A 13,038-nucleotide genomic window follows, 5' to 3' on the forward strand; every position below is an offset into this window, starting at 1 on the left:
GCTGTAAAATACAGCTACTTGAGCCGAGCACCTTATCAGTTATTGATCACCCTTTCAGCCTTCACAAGAGACCAGGATTTCACCAAAGATTCATGGTGAGGCTGAGGCCAAGCTAGATACTTGCCCCTTCATACAGTTTTGACAAGACCGCCAAACAAGAAACTGATGCTAAGCAACCCTCTCAGCTATCCTCCAATACAAAAAGTAAAATCAACATTCTTCCTGTTGATCATTCAGACTTGTGATATCACTGAAAACACTGTCACTGAAGAGAGGAAAGAGCTCATTGCTCTTAATGTTTCATAAAGCAGGTACGGCCTTTCCAAAGTAGCAGAAATTCATAGGGAAAAAAAGCAAAAGTAATTTGCAAAGGATGTATTATTTTCCCTTCCAGGCAAAGAATCAGTTAGAAATGAATGAAGAGAATAGAGAATAAAAAGATGTAGAAAGAACCATTTACAATTGTGCTACAAAAATATAATTCTTCTCTCAAATCCAGCATTCCAATAAAAGTTCAGCTTTGTCATGGAATCAGAGCCTTACCTTCATTTGCTTAGTCAGAGCCTTTAGCTGCCTCTCTGTATCTTGTTTTTGTTCTTCCAACTTCATTGCTCTACCTAGGAAAAGTCAAAAAGGGAAAAGAATATTAAACAGAGCATCTATCTAAGAGCAAGGGTGAAAAGTAAAAATGGAAGGCCAAAGCAGCCTACTTGGTTTTGCTTCTAGTAATGGCACTAACAGAGACTAAACTGAACTTAAGATACTCTGTCAATGGATCAGGAATAGAATGAATAGATCTATTACTCAAAAATCCCTAAAATAGATCATTATTCTGAGGCATGAACTCAAGCTTTACAGGATCATGTGTGCAGGATCACATATGCACATTCCCATGGAGTGCTGGATACAGCACTGATAAGCAAAATGTGTAACTCATTCCACCAGATGGCAGCTCCCCTTCCACTGTAACAGCAAACCCACATTTCCAGCTCTTACTAGTGGTTTTCCCCAAAAGCTCTTTACAAAAGCCAATAATTCCAGTTTCTAGAATGGGTGATAATCTTTCACTAAAAATGAGGCTTGGAGACTGTCTCTAACTATTTCTACAGCACTAACTGTGATTTATGCACATGAACAGAAAGGATTGGCCAAAATAGGAATAATTCTAAAGTAAGGCCCTTGTCACACATCTCAAGATGTGCCTCTTCCTCCCTGTTGCAGCCATAACTGAGCTTCCAGAATAAGTTCGTTTAAATTCTTCTTTCAGTTCCACCTACTCTCTAGGTCACTGATGAGCTGGTTATTGTGCAGTTTTATAGCACGATGCTGTTCCACCTGGTCCTCCAACTCGAAAATGGTCTCCTTCAGGTTTTTTATATCTGCTTCATTCTCTGATGTTTTTTCCTGCAACTTCTGGCTAGTTCTGCTCAGTTGCTCAGCCTGCCGGTCACACATCTCCTTCAGTTGACCACACTCATTCTCAGCCTGGAAGGGAGGAAAGAAAGCCGCAAATCTGCCTTTGTTTCTTAACAGACATCACTCATTAGAGATTTTACTGGGCATCCCATGGACTTAAGAACTGATCCTGTGTTCTAAGCATTTATAAAGTCGGGAGTTTCAGTGCTAACGACACAGTTTCAGGAAACACGTACGAGCTACGAATGTCAGTGCTCTTTTCTGGCCAGAAAGATAATACAACATGTTGGAAAGGAAATGAAGATCTCCTTTATAAGGATCGTAATTCCAAAGCAGCCTCTGCAGGTGATGAACAGAGGAACGATATTCCTGGAAAGCTCCAAATCTATTTTTGTATCACAATTTCAGAGTGATATCACTGCCTTAGGGTCAAAAGACGATCAGTTTGTCCACATGAACAATTTCGCTGCTTTTACCACATGCATTTCCAATGGGTTGTCAAAACATATGTGGTAGAGCTAGCTACTGCAGATGAGTGTATTTTCTGGATATAGGACATCTGGAATTACTGAAGGGAGAATACGTTGCACTTCAGTTTGTTGGCTCAGGCCCAGAGATCAATACTTCCAGGGTTAGGGGAGATCTCGGAGCAAGAACAAGTTATGGAAAAGTAAGGCATATGCTGCCAATTCAGTGAGCAGCACTGGCACAGCCTGAATGAAGGGCAGCCTTACAGAAGCCTGTGGTCTTGCTTGGGTGTCACAAATAGCCAATGATGCAAAACAGCTTAATTCAAGAGAGAGGAAGAGTAAAAAGGAGGAAATCTGTGGTTTCAAAAACAAGCAATAAAAGTTTGTTGCAGAGGCTGAGCACTCAGCAGTTTTTCATTTATTCTTCATAAACTGCAGCTACGCAAGCACTCAAAAGCACTAGGGAGCTTCCTTACTAACTCCATTTGCTGTGGTCACCTATTTAAGCTGAAAGGACATCTGGTTTTTCTAAATCACTCAAATCATGGAGGTGCTTTTTGGCAATGCTCTCTTCCTCTGCAACAAGCCAATTCTACAACTCTTCCCATGATCGCTTCCCCATCCAGGAAATGCTGCACACACCGACTACCACTCTTGCTGCAGCAGTGGGACTTTAATCGCTGGCTTGTGCTATATTAACACTTGTTCTATGATGCCCCACATTGCAGCTCTCTTCTGAACACCCAGGATCAGACAGAAAATAGAACCATTAATGGACTTAAGATGGCTGGGGGCAAAGCTACAAGCTACCAAATAAGGCAGAGGAAAAACTGTTCTAAAACAAATCCTTTCTTTTGCCATTATTTTGCCTACCCTAAAACAGAATACTAAATTTCAATTTTGTAAAAATATTTTAATTTTACCAGAAGAATCTCATCTGGGGCTTGATTCTACATCATTAGTGAGCTCCCCGTAAATATCAGCTTCTGTGGGCCTTGGCTCATGCCCTTGTATTCTCATGACCAATGATATCGATAGTTCACTACTTACTAATTTGYCTTCACGATTTATCCAGAATGTAATACTTGCTGCTGACTACTCATGTCATTTTCACTAATATTTATTTAAATAATGTCAAAGTGAATTTTTATTAATCTGTTCTCTTGCTCCAATTTTGGTGAATACATTTCCATTCACTGAAATACTAAATTTTGCAGAAAGTATTAGAGGAAGCAAAGTTTTGAATTTATAAACACAGCCATGCTAGAAGTTATTCCTTGAAAAACATGCATGTAGAAGCAGAGGCAATAGGATGTGACCCTCGCTTCCATTCAAAACTAATTAATGCAACAGGAATTTTGGATATTTACAATTAACTGCTCAATAACAATCCAAAGACCATCAGTTATTTATTTGTGGAAGGACAGATAAACAACAGTGTTATATTTTACAGCTGTTATTGCTTTACCTTAGACAGCAGACCTTGAACATGCTTCAGTTCACTGTTTGCCTTCAGCAGTTCTTGTTTAAGCTCAGTACAGGATACTTCTAACTGATCCTTTTCTGCATGGGCTACTTTCAACATCTCTTGCACCTCAGAGCTGTCAGTAGTACATCCCATTACACTGATCTCTGCAGCCTTTTGTTTCTCACTTTCTAACTGAGTTTTGAGTGACCCATTCTCAATTTTTAGGCCTTCTAAGGCAATTTTACAGTCCTCTAGAGTTTTTGCCACTGCATTGTTGCTCTGCTGTTCCACTTCTAGAAGTTTAACCAGCTTTTCGTTTTCTTCTCTCAGGCCTTTAATCACCTGCTGGGCATCTTGGTGCTCCCTTTCTAAGCTCCGTAGGCTGCTGGTTAACTGTTGCTGAATGTTGAGCAATTTCTCTCTTTCAAATTGTGCTTTTTCAAGAACTTCTGCACATTTCTGTTCCAGTTCAAGGACCTTCCCCTCCTGAGCTTTGCTTTCTTCATTCTTGGATCTCTCTTGGAGGAGAGTCATTAGCTTTTCATTTTCTTGACTCAGCTGTTCTGCTCTATCCCTGTGTTGACGAAAGGAAGTCTCCAGAAGAGCTTTCTCTTCCACTAGCTTCTCATTTTCTGCTGTCAGCTCCTGCACCATTTGCTGTTGATCTGACAGCTCCTGCAAAGTGGCTTGTAATTCTTCTGCTGTGCTATGGTGGTTCTCCTCCATTTTTTGTATTCTCTCTGTAAGAGATGCAACAGAAAGGTCACTAATATTGTTTGGAGAACTTCCTGTAGTGGAGCATCTGGAACCTTTGAAGTTGTTGCTATTGGAGGATGTTGGCCTAGAAGGTATATCTGCTATATGTTCAAAATCAGATGCATCAGGTGACAAGGAAGCTTTAGTTACATCACTGCTGGAAGAACCTGAATTGCGCAGAGTACCCCCATTCACATGCTGCCTGTGCTCATCTGTTTCACCTTTCAAGACATTTTTTGATGGGCTTCCAAAACTAGATTCTTGGGTGGTTGGGGTTGGGAGACTGCTGTCACCTCCACTGCTGGTTGTTGTGTCTGAGAGAGGAGAGTTCTCCAGGCAGAGCAACTTCTCTTTCAAAACTCGGTTTTCTTCTCCCAGGCTAGCAAGCTCTTTTTGAAAAGTCCTGTTTTTTTCCTGAAGGGTTCGTATTAATGGATCTATGTCAACAGGTGATAATGTTTCTAAGTTTTGGTCTGAAGCACCCATCCCTTCAGGGTTATGTGACCCTTTCTCTTTGCATTTCTTCAGTTCACACCGGAGTTTGGTAATCTCTGAGTCTTTTGTCTTTGCTTCTGCCAGGAGTTCTTTAACCTGAGACTCCAAAACAGCTTTGTCACCAGTTTCATTCTCTTGCTTGGACTTGGTAACGGGACGTACATGTTTGGTAGGAGTGGGTGTACCAGAAGAGGTTGGGCTAGGCTGAGTTTTCCTAGAGTTGGCTTGACCACGTAATACTGCTCTCTCTCTGGAGACAGATGATGATATCTCCCGAGGTGCTGGAATCCCTGTGCGCTTTGCAGTTGAAACTGTTCCTTGAAGAGAAAAGAGATGAAGCAAACTGAGGTTTTCTGTTCATAAAGAAAACAAATCACATGACGAAAAGGCTAGAGAAGCCTTCCCAACACCTGAATGTTTGAATAGGTACAGTCACGACTGACAGTGTGGATTCATGTTTCACAAAGGCTTGTATTATTTGTATTTCCTCCTCTCCCTCCTGCCCACCCCTCCCCAAAAGAACGCAGTCTGCTTAACTTCTTCTCAGTGTAGTAATATAATATGTAGATTCTGCAATACATGAACTGTAACCCCCAATACCAGGAGGCTAATTATCTCCCCCCAAAATAATTCTTCATGATACCTTGTGAAATGCATAATTTAAACCTATTAATTTCTGCAAAAAARTTCAATAACCTAAGAAAATATATCAGCTTTGACTGTAAAAATGAGTATTTTATCAMACATGAAACTAATGTATTTGCATTACAGTCAATTTATGCAGAATAGAATCACAAAAAAAAAAAGTCTGAAACACTTATGTTGACTGCAGAGTCAGTAAAATTGAGTCCCAGAAACACAAAACTGTCACTCCTGGCAATTCATAAACTAAGACAACTCTGTTGCTGCAGCCTCTCGCAGAGAGGGACAAAAGATTTTTCATGTTATAAATTCCCATCCTCTTATGGAGGAAGAACAAAAGGAAGTCAGAAAGTTGATGCTGTTTTAATTTTTTTTAACCAGCTTAATGGCAAAGCATTATGCGATTACAAGGGAAATAAAGTTTCTGAGTTGCTGATCTTCATCTTTTAAAGCTCCAGGTTGGAATATGGGACACCATGGATACTGAAGAAACAATAACAGCTATCCTAACCATGAAAGTATGAGCAACCAGCTTACACAAAAGAAGCTGGTTTGAAGAAGTACTATATATGCTGCTGCACGTAGCAATACTGTGGAACCATTACTAACAACACACAGACAGGGGGGGAAAAAAAGAAAGATTAAAAAACATATTCACCACAAGCCAAGGAGGAAAGCTTGGTATCAGAATTCCAAGAAATTCCTGGTTTCAGGACCTGAACCCTACAGCAAAAGCCCTAAAGTACAGAGCCATGAAGTTTTGGGATGTGCTACAATGAAAATATACTGTCTGATGTAGCCACACAAGCAGGGTGCACAAGCCAGTTAAGCAAACGGAAGGGGCTAGGGAGCCAGTGCTTGCCATAAAAAGGAGTTCCAAATGCCCTCTGGGGGTAAATCCTAGAATCAATTAAGTCTCCCCAAATTTGAAGGCTCCCTTTGCTGATGCACACGTGCAACATGCAAAGAAAATCAAAAGACGGTTAAGATCAAAGGGGGAGCAGACTCCCTGCCGCACAACTGTGTGGCTACTGCCTTACACAGCAAGCAACTTCATTTTTCACACCCTGAGGAACACTCAGTGCAGTTTTGCCATGTCAGTAATGCAGGGCACTGAAGGGTTAATGTTAACACCCAGTTTGCTCAGCATCTCTTTTGAAGAATGCACTAGGTTTATAAAACCCACACAAACAGGAGCCCCTCCTCCTCTCTCCCAAACAAACACACTCTGCAGCAGGCACAATAAACACGGAGAGACAAAGAGCAGCTGAAGAAAAGACCCCTGAGCACAGAGGCCTGTGCTGGGAGGAGAGCACAGAAAGCCTCTGTGATGGCAGGGCCATGATAAGGCCAGAGACAAAGGCTCCAGTGTTTCTGGGGAGCGATAGCGGGGACAGGCTGGCCGGACAGCGAGCAGCCCACGCCACTTCATTTAGTCATCTGCAGCTGGAGGCGCCAACACAGCCAGGCAGCTCCGGCTCCCCAGGGGAAAGCGCAATGCAAGCCGAGCCGGAGCGCTCCCACCGCGACTCACACGGCCGCTGGTGCAACTCGAGACCTGAGAACTCCTTTCACATCTGAGGACCCAGCGTTCGCTGCTCATCCTATTCCTTAACCGAGGGCTCCCAACCGGCAAGATCTGCCATGCCAAGTTCAAGGGAATATCAAAGCTTTTAATGTCAGTGCAGCTAACACCATAGGATGAAGGGTAAGAGGGAAATCAAACGGACTGTGATGTGATGTGTCATTTCCAGCAGAGCAWTATCAGCTCCGCACAGCTCYGTCCCGCACAGAGAGACAGAGGTGYACCCAGGGATTCCCAGCTGTCCAGGAAAGCGAGAGCAAAGGCCTTGTTTGAATGTGTGTCTTGAAAATACAGCATACAAGTGTCCAGAGTAGAGAGGTAGACACCATCTGTATGCAGCACACACAAGCTATAGTCATACCACAAATTTAAGATGTAAAATACATATTACACATGGAAGTAGATGTTCTTTGACAGAGCCTAAGRGGTGAATTTAAAGCCTTCTGTTATGTTCTGGACTTCTATTCAATCTAAAAGGTTTTTCCTACTGTTATAAWGAAATTTTATGATAAAGCAAGTGTCCCAAATCACTCATCAGTTTTTTGCAACGCCCAAACTAATGCGATGGCATGAATGTCATCTGGTCAGCACATGACTGGGTAGTGTCACAGTAAGAAATGATAATGACGCTACTACACAGACTGCATGGCACTGGGAGAAAACACCTCTTCCTGAGACAGAAGTAGCAGTTTTGGTACAATACCATTGTGCTTTTAATTGCCACCAGATGATAAACGCAACAGGATCACAGATAATGGAAGACATATACATAAGGATAACTATTAAGCACATTTAACTGGGATTAGCTGTACTTCACCAGCCTGCCAACTAGTGCAGACTCCAAACTCACTCAACCTGTCCCATGTGTTTTTAAGACCATGCTCTGCTGATTTGTTCTGTCATAAATCACAGAGCATTTGCCATCCATCAAGCACCATTAACCAAACTGTTTTCATGATGTGTATGTGTTTATGTATTTTCCTCTCTCCATCCTCCAAAATAAAGTGCCATGCAATACTAAAAAGCCAAACAGAGAGAACCCAGGAAAGAAATAATTCCTAAAGCATATGCATGTTAATTACAAAGTACCAAACCATCAAGCAAGAATTAGCACTAAAAGAAAGTATTTTATGGGCAACTCCCCCCTCGAATGCCCTTGAAATCGAGCTGTGTAGCAGTCATAAACGGAACAGCCAGCCCCACAGCCTGAGGCACCTTCTAAGCAGCAACTGAATTTAGGGCTGTATGGTCACCCTGGTGACCTGATTAGCTCTGCACCCCACACAGCTTAAGGTCTAAAGGAGACTCCAGACAGATGAGTGTCCACCAAGCTGCAGAATCAATCAAGGGTTGATTAATGCTGTTTTTCCAAGTGGCTGGAATCATACAGACCTCCACTTCCTAGAAAGTGCTTGTTGTTTCGACCAGAGAGCAGAAAAAGAATCATTTGCATCTCAAGGGAGATATTTTAGAAAACAAATCCAAACCATAAAATATCTTTGGTCAAAACAATGCTACAGCACCTCATTCCTGGGTTCCCTGTTTGTCTGCCCTGCCCAACCACAGTCTCCTTCCCACTGTCCTGTGTATTCAAGCTCAAGCTACCTTCACCTCTTCACCTCACGTCACCAATGTATTTCTTGTTCTTTTTGCACCATATCTAACCTGCCATTCCCCAGTGCCCCATCCAGTCTGCCAACAAGCTCAGGATGTCTTCCTCCACTTTGGATCTGGAAATTGTTTCCTGAAAATCTGTTTTGCTCAAACTGAGCTCATCTCATCATCACCTCATTGTCACATCTCAAGCGCTTTTGGACTCAGTGAGAACTCCTTAATTTTTAATATCTGCCATACTATTCCAGTGCGAGGAATCAAACTTTAGCATGTATATAGTGCTTTTAATTTTCACAGTGCTCTAAAATTAACTACTTAATTTTAAAATCCTTTGATTTGAGACAATAGACAATTGTTAACTCTAGTTWACAGGATAGGGAAGCACAGAGAAATGAAATGCCTTACCCAAGGTCACACAGTAAGTCAGTAAGGACTAGGACCCAGGAGCTCATGGCCTGCTGTGCAGTTTTATTGTTTGCAACACTTTCTGCCAGGGGATATTCACTGCCTTTCAGCTGGTGTCAGAAACAAAGGAGGACTTTAATGAGATAAAAGTTGACCCCTCATGATGATCTTTAGTCATTTTAATCCCATTCTCAGCATGGCTACAATGTTTTTCCTAGAAGGAAGGTTCAGGATTGCTCTTCAGTTTTTCCACATAATGCCTCTGATCTATATTTGATCTAAGCTCAACACCTGTCATAACAGTTCCCACAGGGGCATCCACTTCAGCTAGAAGGGAATGGACTATGGAATGGAGAAAACAATCCCCTCAGAAAGACAATGTCCCTATCCTTAAACCTCTGTGTGTGCAAACAGTAAGACAGCTTGATAAAAAGCAGAATACATGCAGGTGACTAGATCAACTCATGAAGAAGATCTGAATCAGTTTTCAGTGCTTCTTGGGGCTTAGAATGACAGTGGCACTGGATACAGAAAGCCAGATTTTCAAGGAGATATGGGTGTTGAGAAATGCAAATCAGCACCTACTGTTATTTTCAAAACTGCTTAAACTGTTTAGAACTTAATATTTGGGAGTTCAATGTCTAAAACTTCTGATCTACCACCAGCCCAGGAAAAAGCCAGAATAAAAAGGGACACTATGGTACYGTTACAAACAATTATAGCTTGATCTGCTTGACACTCAGATAGGATGAACTAAGTGGGCTGGCTAGTGTCAGCATTTTTCAGCGACCATGCTGTTGGATACTCCTTTGGATACTCCTCAGTAACTCAGAAGAGCATGCCATTTTCCATCTCTTTCAGAGTTGTTCTACAGAAAGACAATGCTCTCTGCTACCTGATCTTTATGCAACAGCAAACAAAAGCTTGAGCTGAGCAACAAACCTAGGCTTGGCCAGTCATGGTTCTAAATGAACCTGTTTGCAAAATATTAATCATAGAGCCAACACCTTTACAAGCCAGCAAATCTTCAAATCTTTGGGAAGGTTCACTTGGACTCCACCTAGTTAAAAAAAAAAAAAAAAAGAAAGAAAGAAAAAAGACAGGGAGATGGCTGCAGAATGACAAAGGTGTTTTAGATAATCTAATACTAATTATATAGGAGCATCTGTTCAAATAAGGCCTTCCACTCACTTCGCAGACATGGAAACAAAAAAAAGTAATTATAACATGAACTTTGTTTTCTGAAGAATTTTAATGGCCTGTTGGACTGTCTGGCCTGCCTGACTACATTCCCTGTGTAACAGGTACAATATGCAACAGGAGGAAAAAGCAAGGAGACTTACCCCAAGGATGTTGATCTACATAATGATAATTGACAGTGTAGGGAAACAACTCGGGTACTTGAAACAGGGGACAAGCATAAGAGACCAAAGAAAGAGAAATAAAAATTATAATATAACGCATTATGAAACAACAGATCCCTGTGTTTGAAAAGTTAAGCTAACAGAGGTTCCAAAGGAAAAGCAGCAAAATAAGCATCTCGATCTGAGTAATCCCTGTTTTAGGACTACAGAGACCTCTGACATTAAAGCTGAAGACTAAAGGTTTACTTATTTTTTGTTTTAATCAGGAGAGATGAGTCTAGAGATCTAGGAGGCAAGAAGGACATGGGAAAGGCTACTATTCTGGAACTCAAAGACTAAATCATGTACAGAGTGTTTGTCATCAATTTAATCTGCATATGTGTGCTTGTAGGACATTCTTTTGAAGGGTGGCCACTAGAAGAGACTCTCCTATGGCAGGAATGTAGTCCAATAGGAGAGGTGACCTTGTATTTGAAGCATCTCCATTTAGTTTGATAGTTTTAGATGCTAAAATTTGAACATATATAATGTACTGTCCAGTGCTCTTAAACAGAATTCTCCAAAGGCCCTATTTACACTGTTCCCTTCACTTTAAGTTACATAGTGCTTTTATAAAGGAAAATACTCAAGGAAGCTCTGCTCCACAATTAAGGAATGGCATAAAGATCACTAACATTTTATTTTCAGCTTGCAGGATTCACCCTGATCAATAATTCTGCCAGCTTGCCCCTTCTGACATGGAAAGCCAKATATTTAACTCTTCAAAAGAAGCAGGAAAATGGGAATAGAAAAATAAGATCAGCTCTTCTCAGGATCTGGTGATTCCAACCTGTTAACACAGCCATAGCAAGAACTGAAGCACAAGTTCGCATTGTCACAACTCAGTGCCACGACAGTGCAAACAAGGTCTCATTCAGAAGGTAAATGAGACGAGATCTGATCGAAACCTATTCACAAAGTCTCACTGTGAATTTCAGCAGATGTGCTCATGACAGTGTCCATAGGATACAGAGCTCCTCTGAGTATTTCTTACAACTGTAATTGCAATCTAACACTGCACTGCTTTGGATTTCTAGAGTACCCAGCAACCTGGCATAACAAACATCAAGAAATCCCAAGCAAATGGTCCAGCAAATGTTCAGAGAAACTCCGTATCATATGCTCACTGGCATGACCCCTGGTAAACTCAAGCCTACTTTTTTTGGAACTGTGAATACTGGTGGGTCTGCCAAAAACTTTAGTCACCTGCTAAATATATCCCTTGTCTTGCTCCAAAAAAAAGATGACAAAATTTTTCTATATGCACTGTTATCCCCAAATCAATCTGGTGGAATTTACAGAAATCCAGAATTTTGCTTTTTAAAARAAGTCACCCCTAGTTGCCTCTTCTGCCAGACCCAATTTTACAATTTCCACAGCTTTCCCAGCTGTTAACTGACTGTTTCTATTCCTTATAAAGGCCTTGATTCTATACCTGTGACCTTAGCATGCCAACATTACAGGGATTTCTGCATACTGGGACACTTCCCGATTTTATTTCTTTGTTCCAGAACATTTCCTGCCTGTGCACCTGTCAAAATGAGATGAGATCACATATGATTTTCTTATACCTACAGTAAAATTAATGTTCAGCCAACCACTTTTCTGATTTCTTTTAAACCAGAAAATTTTAAGAAAAATAAATAAGAAAAGAATTCCTAAATTTGAATCTTTTCAGTGAATGGAAACAAAACCTGTGATATTTCAATGAAATGGAGAATTTTTAGTTTAGTCTGATTGGTGACTTAGGGATTTCCTTTGTTTTTATACCTGCTGCTAGCATTGAGGCTTCTGCCGTCCCGAAAGAGGTTAGCAACTGCTTTAGGGGGCGCACGTGAAGTTTACTAACACTTCCCCAGGGAGGTGCTGTTCAGAATAAAGCAGTGGATTTGCTCTGAGCTAAGGCAGAACATTAATTTTTCAACTGATACAGCTGCACTAAGATTTTCTTGAGATAAATGACTGTTAGCTGGAGTAAGAATTTCGGTGTTTTCCTGGATTCTAGCTTACTGGCAAGTAGATAATTCTCTCCAGCTCAGAAAACTGCTTCCCAACTCATCTAGCCCAGAAGTTTGCTACTGAGGGGTTATTACATTTAACAATGGCAAGAAGACAGCTATACTCCTCTTTCTGGAAAACACATTTATATAGAAAAGCATCAGATAGAATACCAGCCTTGAGTGCTTCAAGGAATATAGGGAATAAATATGTCCCCCCACCCCCAAGTCTCACTGTGTAAATTCAGTTAATAATGGTCATCATGAAGTAATAAGTGGATACATTCCTCCATGTACAGTGCATATACAGCAGCTGTCACAACGGAACATTAATCAGCGATCAACAATACCTGATCTGCTGCCAGATGTTAACACAGAACAGTTATCTAAAACTTCCTGGTCCAAGAATCCAAATGGAAAGAGAWGTGAAAAGAACCTCCTCCTTCCAGACAAATCAGATGTCATGGATCACTCCTCTAAGTTACCAAAATCTACCTGACATCACATCTATAAGCACAAAGGGTAACCACACTGCAATTTTAAACAAGAAAAGCTTGATTTTCATGATTAAAAGACTAATATATTCAACCTGTTTATTTAAATGTTCATGAGGCCAGGCCATGCTGTGAATTGAATGAGGGAACTGATCTGGCTATAAAAATATCTGCATGTCTTCCCCCTCACGTTTTTGTTAAAGGCAGATCCTGATCTAATTCACTGTCCTGCCCATAAACACTTGTGCTTGTACCCCTGAGAGGGCAGCAAGCCACGACAGAGGCACGGAGCA

At 41.2% G+C, this 13,038-nt stretch overlaps 1 protein-coding gene across 3 annotated transcripts in view; it reads right to left on the reverse strand.

Annotated features, from left to right (window-relative positions):
* The window catches only part of SPECC1 (sperm antigen with calponin homology and coiled-coil domains 1), an 84,631-nt gene that overhangs the window by 35,938 nt on the left and 35,655 nt on the right, over nt 1-13,038 (reverse strand). For all 3 annotated transcript variants that reach the window (XR_003251852.1, XR_003251851.1, XM_026055342.1), the window contains exons 4-6: nt 3,355-4,922; nt 1,278-1,485; nt 544-617 (exon numbers count right to left, since the gene is read on the reverse strand). Coding sequence is in view for 1 of the 3 variants with exons in the window: in XM_026055342.1 (XP_025911127.1) it covers nt 544-617; nt 1,278-1,485; nt 3,355-4,922 (1,850 nt within the window). In the remaining 2 variants the exon portion in view is untranslated. The remainder of the gene's footprint in view (nt 1-543; nt 618-1,277; nt 1,486-3,354; nt 4,923-13,038) is intronic.

The sequence above is a fragment of the Apteryx rowi genome, unplaced genomic scaffold (genome assembly GCF_003343035.1).
Source record: "Apteryx rowi isolate R43461 unplaced genomic scaffold, aptRow1 scaffold_99, whole genome shotgun sequence".
NCBI classification, from domain to species: domain Eukaryota; kingdom Metazoa; phylum Chordata; class Aves; order Apterygiformes; family Apterygidae; genus Apteryx; species Apteryx rowi.